We start from the raw sequence: 26,977 nt of genomic DNA, 5'->3' as shown, positions 1-26,977 counted from the left end.
CTGGAATAAGAAAGTGAAAAAAGGCGGCAAAGAATAGGAGTAAGTTCAGGAGCACAGGTTTTGAGAACAAGTGGAGAAATACCATCAGGACCTGGAGCTTTTTTAGCATCAAGATTCATCAAAATCCTTCTGATATCCTTTTGACGGAAGACCACAGGAGGCATTGAATGGAGCGTGTTGGGAATGGTGGGAGGTGTTTTTCCAAGATCATTAATACATGAGCTGGAAGAAAAATGGGATGCTAGCAGGTCAGCTTTATCCTTGGCTAAAGTGACAACAGAACCATCTGGTTTTGACAGAGGTGGGAGCAAAGATGGGAAAAGTTGTGGCCAATAGCTTTGGCAAGAGACCAGAATGCTCGGCTACCATTAGGGCAAGAAGCAAGTTTTCTACTCTTAGCCTGTTCAAACTCTAGTTTGGACTGATTGATAACTGCTTTACAATTGTTGCGAGCTTTGGTGTAGGCAGAAAATGAAACTGAAGAATTAGAAACAAGCCAATTACAATATGCAACATTCTTCTCTTGAACAGCCTTAGCACATTTATTGGAAAACAAAGGTTTAGATAAAGGATGAGATTTTAAAGTGGAGTGTGGGATAAAGGATTCCATTCCTACAAGAATAATTTCACTGACACAATCTGAGCAAACAATGAAATCAGAAGTTTCAAAAACAGTAATCCAACAAAGGAAAAGAAAAAAAGAAATCTTGCAGGTCATCCCAATTTGCATTCTTGTAATGCCAAACAACACGAGGTTGGGAATAGCCATGAGATAAAGGTTCCATTGGAGATGAGACAATCACCAAGTTGTGATCTGAAGTGCCTAAAGGACCTCTCACTTCGACCGTGTACTTAGAAGGGTTGTTTGTGAGAAAAAGATCAAGCATATTGTCTGTATGATTAGGATTGTCTGGTATTCTTGTAAGTAAAGGAACAATCTGTGCTAGGTCATTAGTAATCGCAAAAGCCTCAGCATCTTGACCTGCTGTGTCGGTGTGACTAGAAAATGGAAGCCAGCTGGAGTTGTGAACATTAAAATCACCAAGGAAAATTACCTCACTGTTAGGAAAGTTGGACTGGAGAAAGTCAAGTTGCAAAGAGAGGAAGTCAAAGAGCTCCAAGTGATTAGTGGAGTTGGGAGAACGGTAGAGACAACAGATGAATTTGACACAATGAGGTAGAGAGATTTTAAGCCTGAGAAGATCAAAGAGAGGAGATTCCAAATTGCCAAGTCTCTGACAGGGAATATCAGAACGGACATATGCACAAGTACCACCTTTGAGGCGAAAGGAATCATACAGCGAATAATTTGGGCATCTGAGATGAGCAGTAGTTGAATCAACTGATAACTGAGATTCTGTCAGAAAAAGTACATGGGGTTTGGCAGATTGCAAGTGGAAATGGACATTGCTGAGATTAGAATTGAGACCACGTATATTTGTGAAATGAAAAAGTGGATGTGTTGTGAAAATGGTTTCTTTGCCTGAAAGAAAATTTTCACATATCTATCTATCTTGCAACCATCCTTTTTCAATTTGAACTTGTGTTTCTTTTTTGTGGTTGTTCATGAAATCAACAACCACATAAATGATAAATGTAATCAGCATTTAGTTTACTCAATCAGTTCAAAACCTTAAAACCTATCAATCAGTTGTTTAAGGAAGTCAAAACATGTTCAAGTTTAGCCCAGTATAAGAAATCCAGTTTGTTATAATCTATGCTTGAAGGTAGGCCATGGCTTTTGATATTTTTGTTTTTATGTATTTTCATCTAAAAATGACCTATATGGGAGCAGTTTTTTTTTTTTTTTTTTGTCGATGCTGCATAAGCTTGCTTTCTTGCATCGTATGCCTCTACTAATGCTAATATATTTAGATAACAATACTAAAAAAAAATATAAAAAAAGTATTTTTTATGTTTCATATTATATAAAAATAACCTATTTTTAAAATCTGCAAAAATTAAAAATAAACTAGAAGATACTGAATATTTTCATTTTTTTTAATTTGTAAAATATTCTGATATTTTACAAATAAAATAATTGATAGAGCAAATTTCGAATAATTTTAGAAACTCCCATTAAAAATGTAGTTCAGATTTCTTATCAGGAGTAAAACATCAGAGAACTTTTCTTAAAATGCAGACTAATGGTGTTATTGTTGCCACCCAGTGGTGTGGTTCTTTTGTCTCAATGCATGGAGAGTCACTGCTGATAATCACATCAAGTGTATTGCTTTCACTTCTTGCCTTCCTAAAAGGCTGGTGGCTGGTGTAGAAAACAGTCATCCAATAAATCCAGAAAATTTCTGCTACTCTATCAGCGACCAACCCACAAATTTCAATCATTATGTGTGAAAAAGTTAAAATTACCAATTATAAGGTATTCTGATTTACTGGCCCATTCTATATGTCTGTATATTTGTTCATTATACTCATCACAGCAATTTGGCTTACATTTGTTCTTATTTTTGTTTTCTCAGTGCTTAAGTAACACCAAACTGACTCAACATTACACTGGTCGTTCACATTAACTTGGTGTTCTGCCTTAGTTTTTATGTTCTTAACCAAGGGTGTACCCACCTTCCACAATAATCTAAGAACAGCCCATCTCATATACAAGGCACAACTTGAAGAATGAGAAATTACTGCCATAGAGCTGGAAGAAGCAATAACCAATATGCAGTCGGGCAAATGCCCAGGCGTGGGTAACATAGAGGTGGAGGCTTTAAAGAAAGCCTGGAAGATAACACCTATATCAATCAGAATGGCATATAATGCATGCCTAAAGGAAGGGGTTTTCTCCAGGAAATGGAAAGAGGCAAACCTTAAAATCTTGCTCAAAAAAACAGACCAGGCCAGTGCAAGAACCAAGCTCATACTGACCCATTGCCCTTCTGCCAGTCATGGGTAAGGCAATGGAGAAAGTCATGAAGAATAGGATACAACAAAGCTACCAGGACAATGGTCCGAGGACTAGGAACCAGTATGGATTCACAAAGGGAAGGAGTGCAGAGGATACAATTGCTGAGCTCATTAACACAAGGTCCACAATGGAAAGCAAATACCTCCTCAGCCTCTTTGTGGATTTCAAAGGGAGCCTTTGACACCTTATGGTGGCAGAGTGTCCTGAGAGATTGATTTTTTTTTTTTTTTTTTTTGATTTGGTAGTTGTTGGCGCATCGGCTTCTGTGGCCATATTGCACCTCCCAAGGTTTTTGCAGTACTTTGATCCAAGCCCGAGGCGGGAATCAAACCCGCGACCTTTGGGTTGCCGGGCAGGTACTTTACCCACTCGGCTAGCCCGGTCGGCATGTCCTGAGAGATCCTGGGAGGGCGGGGTATCCGAACCCCTCTATTAAATGATAAGCAGCTATTTGAGGACAGAGAGGTCATAGTACAAACAAAATACAGGAAGGTAATCTGCAAAGTCACAAGGGAGTGTGACTTTGCAGATTACCTGCAAAGTTACAAGAAGTTCTGGAATATTGTTTTTGGCAGCTGGCTGGCCAATGAATATAACATTGACCAGCTGGCTGGCAGCTGGTCAATGTTATATTCATTGCATATGCTGATGATTTGGCAATACTAATTAAAGGAAACTGTAGGTGCAACTTGGAAATTAAGACAAATCAGGTACTACAAGACCTTGCTATCTGGATGCAAAACCACAAACTAACAGTATCAACCATGAAAACAATTCAGATACTACTAAATGGCTCACTAGACAGAAATAAAATATAAAATATAATAGAAAAAAATAAATAAATAAAATCAGCAACCAACTGCAATTACTTTGGTGTCATTATGCATGACAAACTCTCCTTTGCTCATCACACCAGACATCTAAAAGAGAAAATTAAAAGGTATTCAGGACTAATTGTCAGAATAGCAAAGAAGAAATGGGGTTTAAAGTCTAGAACCCTGAAGCTATACTATCATGCAGTCTTTCTACCCATAATGACCTATGCTGCTGGGGCATGGGGGTGGAGGGCTGACAAATATATCATCATCAAACAGCTTAACCAGGCACCAAGGGCCATACTACTGGTAATATCAAGGCCCTGCAGGAATTACGAAAATTTTGCAATTGGTAGCAGAGTTTTTCTCTAGCTGTCCTAAAGAAATGTAGTCCATGTTGCCCTGGAAATAAGGAACCGATAGAATGATGGATATCTCCCGAAATCTGAAATGCGTAAGGTCCACGACCAGCCAGCAGTTTCATATTTGCTTTGAAAGAAACAAAAGAGAAAGCATTATTGTATTACCTGTTATTTTCATGAAAATTTTTGGACAATTCATTATCATCTGTATATAAAGGACTTATGTAAGCAAGAAAGCACTAGTAGGGAAAATTGGCCCATTCTGTAAAATAAAACTATTTGGAATTTTTATATTTTCCCATATTTCTGCACACCTAGGAAAAAATATCTTCGATTTGAGACCAGATTGGTTAGGCCTATCATATGCAATGGCTACACTTAGCTTTACACTTTGCGAAAATTTTACAATTGCTAGCAAAGTTTTTCTCTAGCTGTCCTAATATTATTATTTTGGAACAAAGGACATGATTGTGCGAATGTGCAAACTGTTAATCAGAAAAAAATGCCTTATCAACTTAGACCGCTGTTTGTTTAACAGGTACCATCTTACTGTGGCTCCATCTATGAAGTGAATGTTGAACTATTCTCGTTTGTAGTACAAAACTGGCCCATTCCGTAAAATAAAACTATTTGGAATTTTTAAATTTTACCATGTTTCTGCCTACCTAGGAATATATATCTTAAATTTGAACTTTCAGCCCAATCAGTTAGGCCTATTGTTCACAGTGACCATCTCAAGAAAACGGCTTCCGTATTAATATATAGATTATCATGGAGAAACGCTGGTTTAAATTGTAGTTACTCATTTCTGAATTTATTGGATGATTGTTTTGTTTGTTTGTTATTTGGTTTTTAGGAGCATTAGTAACTAAGGCCATATTGCTCCGGGATATGCGGTGGTCATTCCCTGACCTTTCCGCATCCTCCGTATTTGGTGGTGACAGGCTCGAATTCCGGTCTAATCAAGAAGTGTGTGCTATGCACTGCTGCTCCTTCCCACCTGGCTACAGAGGCACCCCGATGATTGTTTTCTACACAAGCATATTAGAGAGTCAACAAGAGAAAGCAATACATTTGATCTGATTACCAGCAGTAACTCTTCATGCCTTAAGAATCTCCAGATAAAGGAACCACTAGGCAGTAATGATTACAGTGTAATCATATGGGATTTACTTAAATATATAAAATAATATTGATGTAGATACACCATAGACAACTCTCAAACAAAAAACCTACGACAGTAGTGTAAAGGGCATCATTTCATCTGTATCTCATATTGTGCTCATCTTTCACGATGAGTTGCCAAGTATTGCACTACCTCAAATAGGTAACACTTCACTAATAGAGAAGACTATTGTTACTTATTCTCAGACAAGCCTTGAAATGGTGCTGTCTGGGTGGTGGTGGTGATCACTGAAAATAAGTAACATATAGTCTTCTCTATTAGTGAAGCATTACTTATTCGAGGTAGTGCAATACATGGCAACTCGTTGTGAAGGATGAGCACATATGAGATACAAATGAAACGATTCCCTTTACACTACTATCGTAGTTTTTGTAAGAGTTGTCTATGGTGTATCTACACCAATATTATATAGATAATTTATACTCTTAAAAGTATTATGCCTAGTTGCATTTAGTCTTACTTAAATATATAAGTAGTATCAAGGGTAAAGGGAAGGGATTATGGTGCTGTTTCTTGTATTCTGTCTATCTTGTTAACTCCTCTGAGTGTTTGGTCGTCCCGGAGTATAAACAGAAAATTTATTATTTATAATGGCCGGCGTAGCCTAGTGGTCAGGCGCGCGGGTGCATAAGTACACGTGCCTTGAGTGACCGGGGTTCAAGCCCGTGATTGCTGAATACGGTGCTGTTTCTTGTATTCTATCTATCTTGTGAACTCCTCTGACCGTTTGGTCGTCCCGGAGTATAAACAGAAAATTTATTATTTATATTGTTTTCATAAAGATGATTACAATGTCTTAGACAGCTTTTAAATTCTTTTCAGTAGGACCAACTGATGATGTTAACAATTACAAATACTAAAAGGGAGGTGGTTGGGGAAGTAATCCTAGAAGCTATTAGCGGAGATATTGTTTAGGTTCTAGACCTAACTGGATACCAGATGAACTGATATCACTAGAAGCAAGGAAGGAAAATGCATGGGACAGTTATAAGCAGGGACACAAGCCTACAGTAAGAACATACTAGTACTTATGGCAATCAGTTAACTAAGGGAGTTATGCAAGATAAGGCAGATTACAAGACATCTTTGACAAAGAAAAGAAGCAAAAAGTAACAGCAGAAGAAAATGGATAAACTACACTAGTCCACTAGATACAAATGATCTAACTATTGACAATCCTGTTCAGGTTGCTGACAAACAATAAATATTTTGCATCTACATCCATGTTGTGTATGTTGATGCAAATATTCATTTAAGAAGTGGTAAAAGAGGTAAGCAAACAGTGAGCCAAAATTATGAGAGTATTGTTGGATTTGTGATGTGAAACTTGACTCTCGTATTGAGAAAGTGGGATAAAAGGATGAAGTGAGTAATTAGGATCATTTTGATAGAAATGCAGTTATATGGCAATCACAGCACAGATTTGTTACGGGATTTTGTTCTTATTTAAAAGCTACTATGAAATAGTCCCAAAGGAACTGGATGCAAAAAATATAACATCATATACTTAAATTTTAATAAAGCTTTTGCACTATTCTAGATGAAAGACTGCTGTACAAATTAGAGCAGTGTGACATTAGGAAAAAGTTACTGTTATAGATAAAGGACAGTTGAGTATCAGGATACAGAGAATGGTTATTAATGGTCACTATTCTTTATAGGCTAATGTTATTAGTGGGATTTCTTAAGGTTCAGTGCTAGAGACTGTTTTCTATATTTATTAAACGTATCAAGGCAAATAAAATTTAATGTATACGTTTGTTGATAACGCATCATTTGGCATAGTGATTAATGACAGGAATCAGGGTAGGCTACTGCAACAAAGAATTTCTCTAGACAAATGGACTTCTCAATAAATTTGCCTGGAGAAATTAGGGGAAATAGAAGAAATTAGTCAAATGGACTGAGAAGTGGCAACGACATTAGTGAAGGGAATAAAAAGGGGGAACTTACCAAGAAAGGCTTCAGTTTCTTTAAAGTTATCGGATTGAGGTGTTTAAGGCTTTGAATGGATTGAGCAAGCTCAATGCTGATAGTACCCTTTCTGTTGCTCAGACTACATAGGAGGTGGGGGTCATAAATTAAAATTGAGGAAGGAAGATTGGAGGGCAGATGCGCAGAAGTTTGCTTTCAACCAGTAGGTGGTCAACTCCGCCATGGACGGTTCCAAGCCCGGCTGCGAAAGGAGGAGGGTGGTCATCCTGCTGAAATGATCAGAACCGGGGAAACTAGGCAAGAAACCGCATGAAATTCGGAACAAGCTCTTACAACAATGTTACTGCATCCGGGGTAGCCGATGCGCCAGCACTGGGGACCCAGGGTGCTGGTGTGAAGTGGACCACTGGCCACAGAACAAGCTCTTATAACAATGTTACCGCATCTGGGGAAGCCAATGCGCCAGCACTGGGGACCCAGGGTGCTGGTGTGAAGTGGACCACTGGCCATAGAACAAGCTCTTACAACAATGTTACCGCATCCTGGGTAGCCGATGCGCCAGCACTGGGGACCCTGGGTGCTGGTGTAAAGTGGACCACTGGCCATAGCAATAAGCTTACTACGCCGAAAAGGGCAATTAACATTGGCTAATGGAATGTTCGAACGGGACACCACGTTGGACAAAAGGAAATCATTGCCCAAGAACTACTTAGGTGCAAGGTATCAATCACGGCATTATCCGAATTAAGGCTCACTGGGTCTGGAACGATGATCATCCAACCACCAGCACCTAACGAAGCGGTTATGCTATTCTACTCTGGCGGTGAGAAACGAGAAGCAGGAGTGGGCTTTATGGTCGATGTTCAGGCCACCAGTAGTGTGATCGCTTTCCAACCAATATCGGACCGCCTGGCAGTCCTTACTGTCAAGGGCACCATCAAGACCCATATTATCTCCGCCTATGCACCAACTGAGACTAGCCTGGACCCGACCAAGAATGACTTCTACAACCAGCCCCAACATACACTGGATTCAATTCCACAGACAGAAGTGATCATCCTCGCAGGGGACTTTAATGCCCACATTGGCGTGGACAGATCTGGTTGGGAAACAACAATGGGCAAGTTTGGCCATGGGAAGATCAATGACAACGGACTACGTTTGTTGTCCTTTGCCGCATCTAACAACCTGATCATCGGAAACAGCCATTTCCAGCACCCTCAAAAACATCAACTTACATGGCGAAATCCATCTGGCAAGGACTCAGCAATCCTGGACTACATTCTGATCAACGCCTGATTTCGCTCATCACTCATGGACGTTCGTGCCACGAGGGGACCTGATTGCGGATCTGATCACTACCTCATCCGGGCTAAGGTGCAGCTCAAATTACGGCATGCAAAAAAGGTCATCTCGGTCAGCCAAGCTGGACTGGAGGCAGCTAATGAATGCTGCAAACAAAAGGGCATATCAGATCGCCCTATCCAACCGCTTCGAGACGCTAGCCGTGCCCGAGGATATAAATGAAGAAGAAAAGCAGATCTCTGATGCCATCCTGGAATGTGCCAAGCCCCTATGTCCACCTGCCTGACGTCGAACGCAACCATGGATATCAGACGAGTGCCTCGACCTCGTGGACAAACGGAAACAGGCAAAGTTGGTCAACTTTGAATGGTACCGGCAGCTAAACCGAGAAGTCCGACAAAGGATGACAGTGGAAAGAGAAGCATACTGGAACCAAGTGGCAGACGATCTTGAAGTGGCAGCATCCAAGAACGAGTACCGCACCCTCAGATGTCTGAGTGGAAAGACCAAATTGACTAGTGACAACATCAAGAATGCTGATGGGACCTTCGTGCGATCACTGTCCGAACGCCTGCAACGGTGGAGTGAATTCTTCAAAGCATTGTATAATCACGAGCCACCTCAGGGACCGCCAGAAGCCGCACTATCGATCGATCCCCCTGAAGTCTCCATGGTCGATGTTGAGCCTACAGTAGAAGAACTGAAAGCAGCCATATAGTCCCTAAAGAATGGCAGGGCACCAGGAGTGGACCAAGTCACCACAGAAGCGATCAAAGCCGGGGGAGATGTACTGCTTCACCGACTACACTCACTCCTCAAAACCATCTGGTGCACTGAACAAATTCCGCTAACATGGAGGAAAGCCATTATCGTACCGATCCACAAGAAAGGTGATAACCGGGATTGCAAGAACCACCGTGGCATCAGCCTCCTTTCCATCATCGGAAAGGTCTTTATGAAGATCATCCAGTCAAGGCTGCAAAAACATCGCGAGCAAACCAGTCAAGAAGAACAGGCGGGATTTAGACCCGGGCGAGGATGCTGTGTGGACAGCGAACCGTCATTGTTTTCATTGACTTTAAGTCTGCTTTCGACTGTGTCCATCGGCCTGCCTTATGGAAACTACTAGAGGTCGAACATGTACCTCGAAAAGTCATCATACTACTCCAAACTGCATACAATGGTTTAACCAGCCAGGTGTGCATCCAGAATGATTTATCTGAGGAATTTACCATCCAAACTGGAGTCCGCCAAGGGGATGTAGCCTCCCCGTTGCTTTTCAACCTCGTGGTCGACGCCATTACGAGGCAAGCATTCAGAAACAGACGGGGCATACAATATGACAAGGATCACTATATGACTGACCTGATGTTTGCCGATGATAGTGCTATTTTGCTGGTAACGACTCTGAAGCCACGGACATCCTCTACGACATTGCCCGCATTGCCCGGCCATACGGTTTGAAGATCAATGCTGATAAGACAAAGGCCCTGACAACAGATGGGTCGCAAGCCACCATCTATCTCGAAGGCGTCCAGATCGAGCAAGTGCAGGACTTTAAATACCTTGGGTCGCTGGTCCAGGAGAAGAAAGTTGCATCCACCATGGAAATCCACGCAGAATTGGACAGGCGGCCACTGCTTTCGCCTCACACAAATGGTGTCTGTGGAAGAAGACCAACATTTCCTCAAAGACTAAAATCCGACTCTTCCGGACTTTGATCCTGCCCATTCTCCTTTCAGAAACATGGATTTGTCTCAAGCTAGATTTAAACAAACTTGAGGTATTCCAAATGCGATGCCTGCGGCAGATTTTGGGCATCTCACTTCGTGACCGCATCACTAATGATGCCATCCGCACCAGATGCCAACAGCAACCAACCATTGCCGACCAAATCCAGAAGCGAAGGCTTAGATGGTTTGGCCATGTATGTAGAATGGGCACGAACAGAATACCATCCACACTCCTTTGGAGACAACGACCCGCCCAATGGAGCATCCAACGGACCACACCTAGGAAAACGTGGGCCAAGCAAGTGGAAAATGACTTGAAGAGCCGACATCTCGACCTTAACCAGGCCAGGACTGACGCCATGGATCGTAAAGTATGGAAGAACATCACAGAGCAAGTCCGAAACCCTGCGGCACCTACAGCAGCATACTGGTTGCATGGCCAACCGCTTCCTCCAGCTGCCAGCTAAGGACCAAAGAAGAAGAAGAAGGTGGTCGACTGTTGGAACAAATCTCCATCTGTTGTTGTCAAGGGGATAGTTTGAATAAATTCAAAGAACTAGACAAATTATTGGAGAGGATGGAATGCAGATGTGGGAAGGTTTTTTTTTTATAAGCTTGCTTTCTTGCATCATCTGCCACTACTAAAACTAAACGCAATGTATAGCACTTGGGCAGCAGTAATTCTAGAATACCATAACAATTGGATGGTGTCACACTCAATATGGCAGAGAATGAAAAGAATCTAAGATAAACATAGTCTAACATGAAGTTCTCTGAACAGTGCAGAGAACTTCACATCAGAGCTGTCCCAGCAGCCTATGGGATTCTGTTAATGATATAAAGAAAATCTGTCATGGAGGTGATTATCTCTTTGTACAAGGCAATAGTTAGACCATAGTTTGAGTACTGCACACAAGTCCAGAAGGCTCATTTTAAGAAGGATGTGTGATTGCTGGAAGAAGTCAGGGGTACAAAAGAGTATTCTTCCAAAAAAGACTTTGGTTCTGTAATTTATTGGAAACTAAGCATTTGGCATGTGAGGAAAACTGATTGAAGTGTTTAAGCCTTTAAATGGATTAAGAAAACTAAATGCTGATGGCATCCTTACTTTTTCTTGGATGATGTACATAAAGGGAAAATTTAAATTGAAAAAGAATGGTTGTAGGATAGATGTGTGAAAATCTGCTGCCACCAAGAGAGTAAATGACTGTTGGAACAAATGTCCATTTGATGTTGTGGAAGTTGGTAATTTGAATAAATTAAGGAGGATTAGATAAATTATAGAGGAGAAAAATAAATTGTGCGGTTTTTATTTATTTTTGACTGATTCTGTATGAAGCTTGCTTCCGTGCATCATTTGCCATTACTATTAAATAAACTACTTTATCGAGCCTTTGAAGTATTGAATTTTGAATTGCACCAAGTCACAGTAAGTCCTCTTACTGTGACTTGGTGCAATTGAATACCAGCAAAACAAAATCTTGACATGGAATCCTGCTATCATGTATCAATGTAAATGCCATTGTTGATGTTTTTATTAAATCGAAAATGGATTTAATAAAAGATCAGGTGCCTCCGTAGCCAGGTGGGCAGGAGCAGCAGTGCGTAGCACACGCTTCTTGATTAGACCAGGGTTCGAGCCTGTGACCACCAAATACAGAAGATGTGGAAAGTTCAGGGCAGACCACTGCATATCCCAGAGCAATATGGCTTTAGTTGCTAATGCTCCTAAAATCCAAATAACAAACAAACAATAAAAGATCAATTTTCTTCGGCATTACTGGCATTTCAAACACTTTTGACAGTGTATACATATGAACTGTTGAGACACGTGGCAGAGAAGAAAAACACACAGAATGCATATAAATTATGATATGATAGAATCATAAAGTACTAGTATTAGCAGTGCTTTTTTGGGTTGGTACGGTGTACCAGCACCTTTATTAACAGTGACATTTGGATGCAGTGCACTTCGAAATTTATAATATTCTGTAAATGTTTTTCACATATTTACCTACTATTCAAATAAATTTAAGATTATTTACCTAAATTTGCATTTTTCATTGCCTATTGTTAAGATATTTTCTATATAAAACTGTATAACTATTTTTATAATTCTAAATTACTCAGTCGGACTTCTGTTTAACGAAGTCCTTTTATAGCGAATTATTTTGAATTCCCCTTTGAAGTTACATTTAAAATTCTTTCTGTTGAGCGAAGAAAATTTTCATATAGTGAACGGATTAGGATAGAATTAACTCGGTACACACTGTTCGCATTTCTGGCCTTCAGGCAATTAGTGCTGCTGCGTGCATTAAGAGAGCTAAAGGGATTACCATTCTACAACTTAGTGGTACTTGGCAAAACCTATCCGACCACCTGTCCCACATACGGAGAAGTCGCTCTGGTCAACAGTGAGCAGATCAAGGGGTATTCCCAATGGGCGCTGGTCCACCTTCTACTGCGGTGGTGTCCAAATTTTTCTAGTACAGGGGCCATATTCAAAAAAAATTCGAAGTTAGATTTTTTTAGAGTGTTACATTTTAAATATCTTGTTGCTTGTAAAAGTAAAATTGAAAATACACTGGAGTCCCGCTAGTCCGAAATAATTGGGACCGAGCCCTGTTTGAACTAGCAGAATTTCGGATTAGCTGAATAATGTGCCCCAGGTTTTAAAATGAATAAGGAGCGAGTGACGTTGATAGCTTGAAGTAATGCTTCAGGAAATCACAAGCTACATTTGATGATGACCGTTAAATCAGCGAAGCCGAAAGTTTTTAAAAATATGAACATTAACAATCTTCCAGTTTGTTACAAAAGTAAAAAAAAAAGCTTGGATGAACGGACAGCTTTTCATTGAGTGGTTTAATAATCAATTTGTCCCAGCAGTGAAACGTTTCAGCAATGAAAATGATTTGTCACCTCGTGCCATTCTCCTCATAGACAATGCGCCGTCCCACTCAGACGTTTCCGAGTTTACATCAGGGGATATAAAGGCAGCTTTCTTACCGCCTAATGTAACACAGTTATTACAGCCCACGGACCAGGGGATGTTACAGTCTATCAAGCTTACATACAGAAAGAAATATCTGAGGTCCTTGATAGAAGATAACACCAATTCACTTTCTTTACATGAGAAAATGAAACAAGTGAACTTAAAATATGTTGTATATTGGGTTGCTAAGTTGTGGGAGAGTGTAACTGGCAAAGCGGTGGCGAAACATAGCATCTTCTAGCCGATTTTCATTGTTACGTCAAAAGAAATTAACAGAGTTTGTTACTTCTGAAAAATGACTTTTGTTCCTGTTTTGGTGTGTAAGTATAGATCTGTAGTTTTAATAGGCCATGTCAAACGCTGATTTATTAATTTTGTATTAGTATGGTACTACAATAAAATACAATACAATTTTTGGTAAAATACAATTTTTTTGTGGAATTCTAAATGTTTTTGTACCATTAATACCATTTAAATTTAACGTATATTTTGCGAATTAAAAAATTTCCTCTCCGCTGACCGAAACGTGTTCGGATTAGCGGGGTTCGGATTATCGGGAGTCCACTGTATTCGAAAATTTTATTAATCACAATTACATTTACTGTTACACAATTATATTTACTGAACAAAATATTTAATGAGAAATTTTTTGACAATTAACAAAATTTAAAATGCTCTTTTAGTTCACTTTCCCGGAGGGGCCATAAGTTGGACACCGCTGTGAATCAACTGTAAGCACCCCGTTACAGAATTAGGAGAGAGTGATTTTCTTTTACCCCGACTTTTTTCCCTAAATTTTCCCTATCTCTGTTTACATGGTCACAGTACCTGAATATCCGAATGACACTGACATTTTGGACAGTTTCAAAAAAAAAAAAAAAAAAAAAAAAAGAAAAGAAAAATTTTAATTTAAGAACTAATGACAATACTGATGACGAGAGAAGGAAAACGAGGACAACGAAGGTATTAATCCTTCTAAACATAAATTGTTGGCATTTGGTGAAAATAAAGTTAGAAAATTCAATTAGAAAATTACAGTTAAATGAAAGAGATGCAATTCGTGGATTTCGGGTATACCTAATTGGAAAGATGGTTTTGGAAGAATCGAAGCATTTGATGGATGCTCTGAGTACGATACCAATTTCATCGAGTGAATGTGAAAGAGGATTTTCACAAATGAGTCTGATCGCCAATCCAACTAGAGCTTCGTTGATGACAAAAACAGTTTCTTCACTACTGTTTCTTAAAATTGTAGGCCCACCACTGACCCACTTCGATCCAGCAAAATATGTCGATTCAAAGCTGCTTCGGAAACATCATTCAGCAACAGACACACAAAGAGGAAGAAAAGAAGTGGGCATAAGCTGTCCGATGAAAACTTAATGAAAATTTGGAATATTCTCCAAAAACTTTATTATAAAATTATTTTTACTTATTATTTTTAGGGCCCATAGTTAGTCTAACGAAGGACCCTCATAATGTCATTCGGTTGTCTGTCTGTCCATCCGTGTGTCACAGCATTCTATCTCTGGAACCACTCAACCTAATGACTTGAAATTTTGCATGGATTTGTACATCATGTGGGCCAACATACGCCATATTGATCGTTGTTGACAAAAATTTGTCTGAAAAATGGGGGCAAAAAATGGGGGGGACATAAAATGTCGACAACTTATAGCTTATTACACACCGTTGGAAAGAGTTCCACTAGTAGGTTTAAAATATAATTTAAAAATATTTTTAAAAATAAAAATGGCGGCGCCAGACAGGAAAATGTGAGTAATTTTCGTGTCCCCCACCCTCTATTTCCATCGTTAATGGAGCTAAAAATTTAAAAATCACATTAGCTATGCGTTATTCAATGCTTATCAAGGGAAAACTATTCCAATTGAAATGTATGATTTACTTTTTGTGTTAAAATAAAAAAAAAAAAAAAAAAAAAAACATTTTATTGCACTTCGATAGCACGCTTTTTTGTACTAAGTAACTCTCCTTTTGTTGACAAAAAGGTTGCTAAATAGTTAGTTAATAATTCTATAAAGGTCATTTATAAATTTTGCAACGAGAAGTATTTTTTTTTAACAATTTTCAAAGCTGGAGTTGTCCCGGCAAGGAGGTACTCAGAGAGCCAGTGTTGAGGCAGCGGTAGTGGGGAGGCACCTGTGCAGAGTCTTGCATAGCCCTCACCTGCCAGTCGCTTTTTCCACAAGACTTTAATCGCTTCCCCAGGAAGAAGTCAGAGTTGCTTCTCCCACCCTTGTCATTCACAACAACTGAAAAGACTCGAATAGACAACGTTTTCGTTAGTTCCTCAGTTTTAGGCCAAGCCAGGGTACTAGAAACTTTTATTCAGTTACCACAAAGCTCTCTATTTGAGATACTACACTAACGCCCATTCGTGACTACGGACCCTTCATCCCAAGTGCCCGGCACTCATTAGTTGTTTGCCCGATTTATTTACTTATTTTACTTATTCTTTTATATACTTGAATAATAAATTTATGCTTAATAAACTGTGTTAATACACTAAATTTGTTGTTCTTATTCCAAAAACATTACTACTAAAGTAACAATATCAAGAAAAAAAAATTTTAGAGTACTTTTCATATCCTTTTAATTTTCAATTTTTCCTGATAGCAAAGAATGAGTACCGGCACCTATTTTTTTACAAAAAAAGCACTGAGCATTAGTAATGGCCATATGGTGCAAGGAAGCGTAAGGCTTATGCTGCACCAGCCAAAAAAAAAAAAAAAGAGAAAGAGGAAAAAAAAAAAAAAAAAAAAGTAAAATAATAATAAAATAAAATAAATAATTACCGTATTTCTCCATGAATAAGACGCACCTTAATTTTGGGGCCCGAAATTTGAAAAAAAAAATGTATTACAAAGTTATTGAACTCAAGTTTTATTCATCATAAAATTCATACAACTCCTCATCACTGTCAAAACTCCCATCCATTAGCTTGTTCTCATCTGTGTCTGATGACGAATTACTGTCTTCATATATTGCCTCATCCTCAGTTCCATGTATGGTATTTGAAATGACACATTTCTTAAATGACTTGACAACAATCTCAATCTTGATATTATCCCAGGATCTTTTCACCCAGGTACAAACTTCTCCTATAGTTGGTTTCTTCACTCTTCCTGCTGGTGTCAAATTGTTACTTCATCCATTGGTTCCATTCGTCTCTCATGGCAGCTTTGAGGGGTTAATGCTGACATCAAGTGATTGGAGCTGTGATGTCAAGCCTCCAGGTATGATGGCAAGTTTTGTTTTTTGCTCTGCAGCAATCTTCTTTGTGTTTTTTGTTATGTGTGCCCTGAACTGATCAAGCACCAATAGGGCAGGTTTGCATAAGAGCCCACCTGGACCCCTGCTCCAAACTTTCTCAAACCAGATCCATCCAACACTTGTCATGAACGTGGACAATCACTCCTCGAGGAATGTCTTCTTTTGGCATTGTTTTGAGTTTGAAAATCAGCATAGGAGGGCAGCTTGGTTCCATTGGCACAAGCTAGAACAAAACTGTATAATGGCTCTTTTCATGTCCACTTGTCTTCACAGTTACAGTTTTCACCCCCTTCTTATCAACAGTTCTGTTACTTGAGACATCAAATTGAAGGGGGGACTTTGTCCATATTTGCAATCTGTCCCAACTCAAACTGATGTGTCTTTCAACATTGAATGACAAAACAATGAAATTCGAGGACCTTCTGCTCATAGCTTTCAGGCATCTTTTGGGCAAGTCTGGTGCATGTACGCATGCTTAGTCCATTCTGTTTCATGAACCTGAAGCACCAATTGTGTCCTCCTTTGAAATCAGTAACTTCTTTTTCATCAGCAATTCTTCTTGCCTCATGCTGAACCATCTTTGTGGACACAGGAATTCCAATTGCCCTTTGCTCTTCAATCCATATCTTCAATTCCCTCCCTAAATCAGGCCATTTTGCTGACTTACCTCTCTTGCCTTCTTCTGCCGTGACGTTTTCAGTAGGGTTTCTTCTTCCCGTAGCCAGTCTCGGATTGTTTTCTCAGTTAGAGGAGGACCAAACTTACGTTCAGCAGCACAAATTCCATTCACTTTTGCAAACTGGATCACTTTTAACTTGAATTCAGCACTGAATGAAAATCTTTTCTGAGCCATTTCTGGGTAGAACGTGGCAAAACATAACCTAATATACCAGTAACAAGTGCGAAACAATGAGCACAAAGACAACAAGTGCGAAAAAGCGGGAAATGCAAGTAAAAAAATTTACAACCACTGTATAAGATGCACCCAGTTTTTATACCCCAAATTTTTTCGAAAAAGGGTGCATCTTATACACGGGGAAATACGGTAATAAATAATAAAAGAATATGAAATAGACAATCTATACATTTCCCTCCTCACATAGGTAACTATTCAGCTGACTTTTGAATTTCCCCAAACTGTCAGCCTCAACCACCTACATAGGTAACTTATTCCAGTAATTTATGACCCCTAGTTCTAGAATCATTTATAACTGTAACAGTCTGCAATCAAGTCACAAAGGAGGTTATGCAAGCCAAGGTAGATTACAAGAAGTCTCTGGCAAAGAAAGTCAAGATAAGCAGAAAAGACTTCTTTACTTATATTAATTGTAGAAGGAAGGGGTTTAATCACATTGGTCCACTTGATGTCGACAGTTTAATTGTTGATAATCCTGCTAAGGTTGCTGACACACTAAATGGGTATTTTGCATCTACATTCACACAAGAGGAATTGTTTAGGGAAGGGGACATCAGAAGTTTATCAAATTCTAAAAGCGAGCTGAATGAGTTTGTGATATCTGAGAGGAAAGTGGAAGAGAAATTGTTGAAGTTAAATATAAAAAAGGCATCTGGGGTGGATGGGATCTATCCAAACATATTAAGGAGGTAATAGGTTTGGATAGATCTCATCAAAGGAGGTAAGTAAACACTTAGCCATACTTATGAGAGTATCTTTGGATTCAGGGGAGGTCCCTGTGGACTGGAGATGTGCTAATGTATCCCCAATTCACAAGGGAGATCAAAGGGTGACATGAGTAATTATTGACCTGTTCCACGGAAAATAATGGATTTGTTAAGGGGAGATCTTGTTTGCGTAGCTGAGTGGTCAGCAGCAGGAATGCAGTAGCACACGCTCTTTGAGTAGACCGGGGTTCAAGCCCCTGATTGCTAAATACGGTCGATCTGCCAACCCGCACTGGACCAGCGTGGCAGATTATGGTCCATTTCCTTCAACATGAATTGTTGAGGAGGCTTCCATCCTGCAGTGGGTTGATAAGGCTGCAGTTTACTTTTACTTGTCTGACCAATCTGATTGGATACTGTGATGCAAAAATTATTTTTGATGTTATATACTTAGATTTCTAAGTATAAAAGATTGCCATGCACATAAAAGACTAGCCGACCGGGCTAGCCAGGTGGGTAAAGTGCCTGCCTGGCAACCCAAAGGTCGCGGGTTCGAATCCCGCCTTGGGCTTAGATCAAAGTACTGCAAAAACTTTGGGAGGTGCACTATGGCCACAGAAGCCGATGTGCCAACAACTACAAAAAAAAAAAAAAAAAAAAAAAAAAAAAACCATAAAAGACTGCCATTCAAATTGGAGCAATGTAGCATAGAGGAAAAGTTGCTGCTGTGAATAAAGGGATAGCGGAGTGGGAGAAGACAGAGAGTGGTTATTAACGCTGCTCTTCATGGACTAATATTGTTAGTGTGGAGTCCCACTGCTCTTCAAGGGCTAATGTTGTTAGTAGAGTGCCACAGGAATCAATGCTGGTTTTTCTGTATTTATTAATGATACTGATGAGGTTATATCATGCTTAATGTCTAAGTCTGCAAATGATACAAAGGTTGGCAGGGTAGTTAACGACAGTAATGAAGTTATGCTGATGCTGCAGCAAGATCTATAAAAAATTTACACAGATGGTCTGAGAAATGGCATCTAAAGTTTAACACAATCGATGCATGCAAGGTACTGATTATATGGGTAGCAGTAATCCCAGAATAACATATCAACTGTGTGGTACTATACTACACTCAAGGTAACGGAAAATGAAAATAACCTGGGGATAAATGTGCAGTCTAATATGAATTTCTTTGAGCAGTGCAGACAAGCTGCCAGGGCAGCTCATGGGGTTTCGTCAATGATATACTCGAATGTTGTTAGCATGGATAAGGAGATGATTATCCCATTGTATAAGGCAAAGGTCAGGACCCATCGAGTCAGCATACAGGTATGGAGGCCTCACTTTAGGAGGGATATAGAGCTGCTGGAGTGGGGTACAGAGGAAATTGAGATTAGTGAGGGGAACAGAGGGGTGCTCTTAACAAGAAATGCTTCAGTTCTGAAAATTGTAGCATCTGGAGACTAGGCACTTGCAAGGTGATCTCTGAGTGAGGTGTTTAAGGGTTTGAATGGCTTGATAAAATCAATATTGATGGAATTCTTCCTCTTGTTTGGACTGGGCACATGAGGGGCATAAATTCAAATTGAGGAAGGATGGTTGCAGAATAGATGTGCGAAAGTTTGCCTTCAGTCAATATGTGTTAGATTACCGGAACAAGCTTCCATCTGTTGTTGTGTAAATGGATAATTTGAATAAATTCAAGAAAGAACTAGACAAACTATTAGAGGGGATGGATGTGAAATGGTTTTTTTTTTTTTTTTTTGGTTGATGCTGTACAAGCTTGCTTTCTTGCATCATTTGCCTCTATTAATACTAATACTATAAGAAAATGGAGAAGAATTTTGCTTGCTAATATTTAATTATAGGATTTTTTACAGAAATCAAATAATTACTTCTCACCTCTGAATTATCTGGACAGTTTGCTCCTTCTGGTTTACCCAATTGTTGCCATGTAGCACCTCGATTAAAAGTGATCATAGACTTGATGTTTAGCTCTGCAAGAATAAGATTATACAAATGATATATGATATATCAAATATTAAAAATAAAAAAATATGTTTGTTCAGAATTTGAAATTTCAAGATCCTGTTTTTTTTTTTTGTTTTTCAAAAAAAAAAAAAAAAAAAAAATTCCTATTCCATCAGATTTTTTTGTCAAACGAATAAAGCAAAAATCACTTGCAACTAAGAAGTTTTCTAAGAAAACACTATACCCACATGATATATAATTTTAGTTTATTCAATTTTCTAATATAAAAAGCCTTTCACCCATTATGCCTGATTACTACACATTTTCAGGTCATATTTCAGATAATGTAACATATTTCAGAAAGTGTAATACCCTTAAAACACTCCTATATTATAGGAGTTTTTTAAGGGTATTACACTTTCTGCATTCTGGATAATGGAATACAACAGAAAGAATTCATTAAAAAGGCCTCTGGAGTCAGGAACTCAATAATTCATTTTTAATGCTGCTAAACACTGAATCAAGACTGCACATATAACTTTATTTACAATAAAATAAAATGTATTATAAAAATATAACAGTACATTCAAAAACTGAAATTAAAATAAAGTAAAATAAAAGTGTATGTTACAATAATAAGATCACTAAAAAAATTAAAATCACTTAAAACCACTATACAATAGCTTTCAGCAGCAACAACAGTGCCTTTATCAGCTGAAATGGTTACAGGCTATCCAACAATACATATATATATATATATATATATATATCTATCTAATTCTATCCCAGCAGGTCCATAAAGACGCTACAGCACATGAGTATTACTAACTTCCCGTACACTGGAACTGGAAACGGCTCGGGAATGAACCATTCTAAACCACTCATCCCTCCCTAAAATGAGGGTCTCGAAAAGCAGATGAATACGGCAACCCTTATCCCTATTAATGCTATATCGTTCGGATGAACATATTTGTAAGCTCTCTAGCCACTTCCGGTTCCAGAAACCCTTAGCTCTGTCGACAACCAATGCTCCTTTGGCTGAAATACCATGCCCAGTTTCCCAAGCATGTTCAGCTACGGCTGAGCTCCCATAATCTGCTGTCTTGATGGCTCTATCATGTTCACCTAGGCGACCGAGTAATCTACGCTTTGTTTCTTCCACATAACACTCCCCACATTCCGAGCATTCAATCTCGTATATGACCCCTCTGGTGTCACCGGTATCAATAGAATCTTTAATCCTGGACACCACAGTGTTAAGTCTCTGAGCAGGAAGCTGCACACAGCGTGAAAACATCCCTATGACCCCTACTCATGTCCTTTAAACAACCCTCAATAATGCCCTAGGGATAGCCACACATCTTGAAGTCAACTGTAACCTGTCAAATCTCGTCATCCCTCTCCTCAGAGGAGGAACAATGTGACCCCACCCTTCCCATCAAAGTCTTGACCACAGTCTTCTTGTGGACATTGGCCCGAGCTGATTTAAAGTGCATGCACTGGCTGCGACACATAGGTTTTCTATAAACCTTAGTTCTCAGGTGTCGGCCTTCCCTGTACACATACATATCAAGGAAAAGCAGGGTCCCCTCCACCTCTACCTCCATGGTAAGCTGAAGAATATAGGGCAAACCATCATTCAACCAACTGAGCACTTCATTATCCCGACCCCTCTGCATTACCGTATGAAGTGCTCATTGGTTGAATGATGGTTTGCCCTATATTCAGTTTACCATGGAGGTAGAGGCAGAGGGGAACCCTGCTTTTCCTTGATGTGTATGTGTACAGGGAAGGCTGACACCTGAGAACTAAGCTCAGGATGTTTAAACCCTCATTATTAAAGGTTCATAGGGATGAACCCTTAATAACGAAGGATTCATAGGGATGTTTTTATGCCTAGGGCCACCGCATACATTCCTACTATCCTGCAATTTTAGAACCCACTGCACGTATTTTACGCTTGTGTCAGATATGCCATGTGCAGCTTCCTGGTCGGAGACTTCACATGGTAGTAAAGTTATATATGCAATCTTGAGTCAGTGTTAGTATTAGCATTAGCATTATAGAGGCATATGATGCAAGAAAGCAAGCTTATGCAGCATCAGCCAAAGGAAAAAAAAAAACTCTCCCATTTCACCCCTCCATTCATTCCAAATGCCTGTCCAGCTCAGCCTTAAATTTATTTAGTCTATTAAACCTTCCACAACAAAAGATGGAAGCCAGTTCCACCAATCAACTACTCGCTGACTAAAGGCAAATTTCCGCACATCTATTCTACAACTATCTTTTCTCAATTTGAAACTGTGCCCCTCAGGTTCTTAGTCTGAACAAGAGGAAGAATCCCATCAGCATTCAGCTTGCTCAACCCATTCAAGGCCTTATACACCTTAACCAGATCTCCTTGCAGGTGCCTACTCTCCAGGCAAGGCAATTTGTAGAACTTAAGCCTTTCTTGGTAAGAGCACCTCTTTGTTTGCCTCACCAATCTTGTTGCCCCTCTCTGTACTCGTTCTAGTAACTCTACATCCTTTCTAAAATGAGGCCTCCAGACCTGTACACAGTACTCTAGGTGTGGCCTGACCATTGCCTTGCATAACGGAATAATCACTTTCCTGTCCCTGCTAGCAAAATTCCTATATATCATTGACAAGACTCCAATGACCTGCCCTGGCAGCCCATCTACACTGCTCAGCGAACTTCGTATTTGACTGCACAATTACCCCAAGGTATTTTTCTCTTTCCACTTCCCTGAGTGTAGTACCACACAGTTGGTACGTTTCTCTGCATATGCTACCCATATGCAGTACTTTGCATTTGTCAATGTTAAACTTCAGTTGCCACTTCTCAGCCCATTTTCCAAACTTATCTAGATCCAGTTGGAGTAGCATACTGTCTTTACTTTTGTTAACAACCCTGCCAACCTTTGTATCATCTGCAAAAATGGACATTAAACCCAATATACCTTCATCAATATCATTGATAAATATACAAAACAACAATGGGCACAACACCGAACCCAGGGGAACTCCACTAACATTTGTCCACGAAGAGCAGTGTTCATTGATTACCACTCTCTGTTATCTCCCACTCGACCATCCCTTTATCCATTGTAGCAACTTACCCTTAATGCCATACCTCTCCAATTTGTACAGCAGTCGTCCATGTGCAACAGTATCAAAAGCTTTCCTGAAATCCAAGTATATGATATCAGAATTATTTTTGGCATTCAGTTCCTTGTGACCATATCATAGTATCCAATCAAATTGGTCAGACAAGATTTCTGTTTAACAAACCCATGCTGTGTCTTAACTATTACTGCAGTCTTGTCTAGATGATCCTGCAATGCTTCTTTAGCCAGTGATTCCATTATTTTCCTGGGAACACAAGTTAAGTGTTCAGGGGAAAGTGTTTGGTGGCATTAAAAATGAATTAATGAAACAGAAAGAAGTTCATTCTGTAGGAATGAATAATGAAGGCTGCCACTCATGAGTGTTATTCCTAGATGCTTCACTAAAAGATATAGATTAGGAAATCACTTGAGAAATTATTTTTCCCAAAGCTAAATTCAATGATATGCTTCACGTGCGACTGCTAAAATGCCAAAATGTAATAAGAACTGTGTATAATCAGCAGGATAAAATATCTTGTGATAGTCATCATCACAAAATCTAATAAAAAAATCTAATAAATCAAAAAAATATTGTCTCCAGTAAAATATAATAAATTTTCTGTTTCTATTCCAGGATTACCACCGTGAGGTCAGAGGAGTTCACAAGTAATCTATCGATTTAAGAACATCTGATTTAAAAAATTTCAACCATACAAACAAAATTTTTTGATTCCACAAATCACATTTATGAACTCAAAGCTCAATCACATAAATTTCTGCTAAAGCTGAGTGGGCATCACTTTTTGAAATTACAGGGTTGTTAAAATTAAAGTATCCCTATGTAGAGGGCTCTGGAGCAAGTTCTAAGGCTCGTACTGAAGAGAAATTTGGACAATAGGCACAGTATAGAATGCACTTGCCATTTATTGGGAAAAAAAAATTAGTTACAAAATTTGTCACTGTGGCAATACAAATCACTTGAACAGCGCTAAAATTGTTCAACGTGTCCTCCATTTTGGTCAACAACTGTTTCCATTTGAAGACAGCATTTTCTACTGCAGAATGTAACATGTCAACTGGAATAGCCAGCACATGACGTCTAATACTGTCCTTCAGATCTGCCCGAGTTTGACATCCTTCCCAATACACCTGGTTCTTCAAAAAATCCCACAACCAGAAGTTGCATGGAGTGAGATCTGGTGATCGGGGTGGCCAAGATGTCTGGAAACAATGGCTGATGACCTGTTCATCTGTAAAGTGTTGCCATAGCAATCTTTGGACGGTGGATGTGGGGTGGCACATCATCTTGCATGAATATGGTATCCTGAAGGCACCCACGTTGTTGCAGCTCTGGTATTGCAAAATTTGCCAACATTTCATAATATTGCTGCTGAGTGAGAGAACAGGTGCGGGGTCCAATCGGTGTTACCCGTTCAAAAAAATATAGCCCAATCATGAATGTGGCCGTAAATCCACACCACACTATCACTTTTGGAGAATATAACGGGACCTCTTGGATAACTCGAGGGTTTTCTGTTGCCCAAATGCGACAGTTGTGTGTATTCACTTGTCCATTTAAGCGGAAGTGGGCTTCATCACTACAAAGGATGTTCCATAACCAAGTGATATCCACTGTCATTCGCACCAGAAACTGAAGTGCGTATGTGAAACGAATATCTGCATCACCATGCTTTAGCTGCTGTAGCACGTGCATCTTGTAAGGATAGTACCACAACACCTGGTGCATTACTAGCCTTACAGTGGAATACGGCATGTCCACTTCACAAGAAACAGCTGGCACACTTGTGCTACCACATGGAGATTGACTTGATAAATCCACAACAGCCATAGCCACAGGTTCAACACGAGAGGAGTCCACTCGTCTTCGACCTCTACCTGGTAGAACACCAAGATCTCCTGTCACTTCAAATTTCACAATCATTTTACGGAAAGCACAAACAGTCATAGGTCCATGCCTTATGCACTTCTGACACCGAAATTCACTGATAGCCGCAGCTATATTGCTGCTGTTCTGATAGTATGGCTTTACTAATGGCACCTTTTCCTGCAATGTTGTTGATATTGCTGCTGCTATCAGCAGCAATACCAACAACTGCTGTAGTTTTGTTTGTTTGTTTGTTATTTGGTTTTTAGGAGCATTAGCAACTAAGGCCATATTGCTCCGTGAATATGCGGTGGTCATTCCTGACCTTTCCGCATCCTCCGTATTTGGTGGTGACGGGCTCAAACCCCGGTCTAATCAAGAAGCGTGTGCTATGCACTGCTGCTCCTTCCCACCTGGCTACAGAGGCGCCTAACTGCTGTAGTGCAGGCAAACATCTACTGTATGATTTTGAAGGGATTGCTTTGCTTTTATACAGTATAGTAGAAATGAGTAGTGGCACAGCGGCAATAACTTACGATTATGCAAATAAAGTAAGTTATTTACATAATCGTAACTAAGATAGTTACGAGCCATACAGTGACAAATTTTGTAACTAATTTTTTTTCCCCAATAAATGAGGCACCTCCATAGCCAGGTGGGAAGGAGCAGCAGTGCGTAGCACACGCTTCTTGATTAGACCAGGGTTCGAGCCCGTCACCACCAAATACGGAGAATGCGGAAAGGTCAGGGAATGACCACTGCATATCCCGGAGCAATATGGCCTTAGTTGCTAATGCTCCTAAAAACCAAATAACAACAACCCAATAAATGGTGAGCACATTCTTTATTGTATCTGTCATCCAAATTTCTCTTCAGTACAAGGCTTAGAACTCGCTCAAGAGCCCTCTACATAGAGTTTAATTTTAACAACCCTGTATAATGAATGAAAAAGAAATAATTTTAACATTTATGTATTTAATGTATATCCATATAACACACTGCACTGCACCGCACCACATTAAGGTGGAAGTCTGTAAGCATTGCATCCATGCATTTCTTTTTTTTTTTTTTTTTTGGAAAATTTGTTACTAATGCAGTATTTTTCTTATTTTATATTAATTTAACAAAGGAAATACTTTTTATTACTAAGGTTCTACTTTACTGTACTATATAGTGGAGTACATCACATCACCATTACAACTGGAAATTTCAAAAAATAAATTAATTAAAAAATAAAATAAATATATACAATTCCTGATTTTAAAATGAGTTATGTTCTAGACTTTTTAAACTTTTAATTCCAGAATGAAACCTCACCGACAGTTATACCTCATTATACACTTATAATGCAATTTATTTTTACTCTAATATACATACTATACTGAATGTAAAGCAGAATACATGCATGCATGCATTCTGCTTTACTTAATTAAGGGATGTATTAACAGTACCATAAGTAGCATGAAAAATTGTTTTTTGAATGCATTCCTTCATTATATCATTATGTATATGAGCTGCTTTTCAAGAACACAACATTTACATTGGGCAGTTAATATATTCTCTACCTTATATACTGGTTAATTTTACGGTGATGGCCAGATTGTTGATTAGTCAATACCTCATAGGTTTAGGTTCACTGCAAAGATGAAGTTATGAAATATCACTATGAAAATTAAAAATATACATTATATCACTATGAATATTAAAAATATATAGTTTTAAAGTGGTTTCTTATACCTTTGTTACTAGCACAGTAAAAATTAGTAATAGTATTTGCCATATAGTGTAAGGAAGCCACAGGCTTCTGTTGCACTCACAAAAAAAAAAAAAAAAAAAGTAGATAA

General features: G+C 39.1%; 1 protein-coding gene across 1 annotated transcript in view; it reads right to left on the bottom strand.

The window, feature by feature from the left end:
• LOC150076150 (sortilin-like) overlaps positions 1-26,977 on the bottom strand; it is a 207,185-nt gene that overhangs the window by 133,421 nt on the left and 46,787 nt on the right. Inside the window, exon 5 of the mRNA XM_090387580.1 lies at positions 20,071-20,165. Coding sequence (XP_090243706.1) covers positions 20,071-20,165 — 95 coding nt within the window. The remainder of the gene's footprint in view (positions 1-20,070; positions 20,166-26,977) is intronic.

The sequence above is a fragment of the Mastigoproctus giganteus genome, chromosome 13, assembly GCF_048544385.1.
Source record: "Mastigoproctus giganteus isolate SK-2022 chromosome 13, ASM4854438v1, whole genome shotgun sequence".
NCBI lineage: Eukaryota > Metazoa > Arthropoda > Arachnida > Uropygi > Thelyphonidae > Mastigoproctus > Mastigoproctus giganteus.
This window is presented reverse-complemented; position numbering and strand designations above follow the sequence as displayed.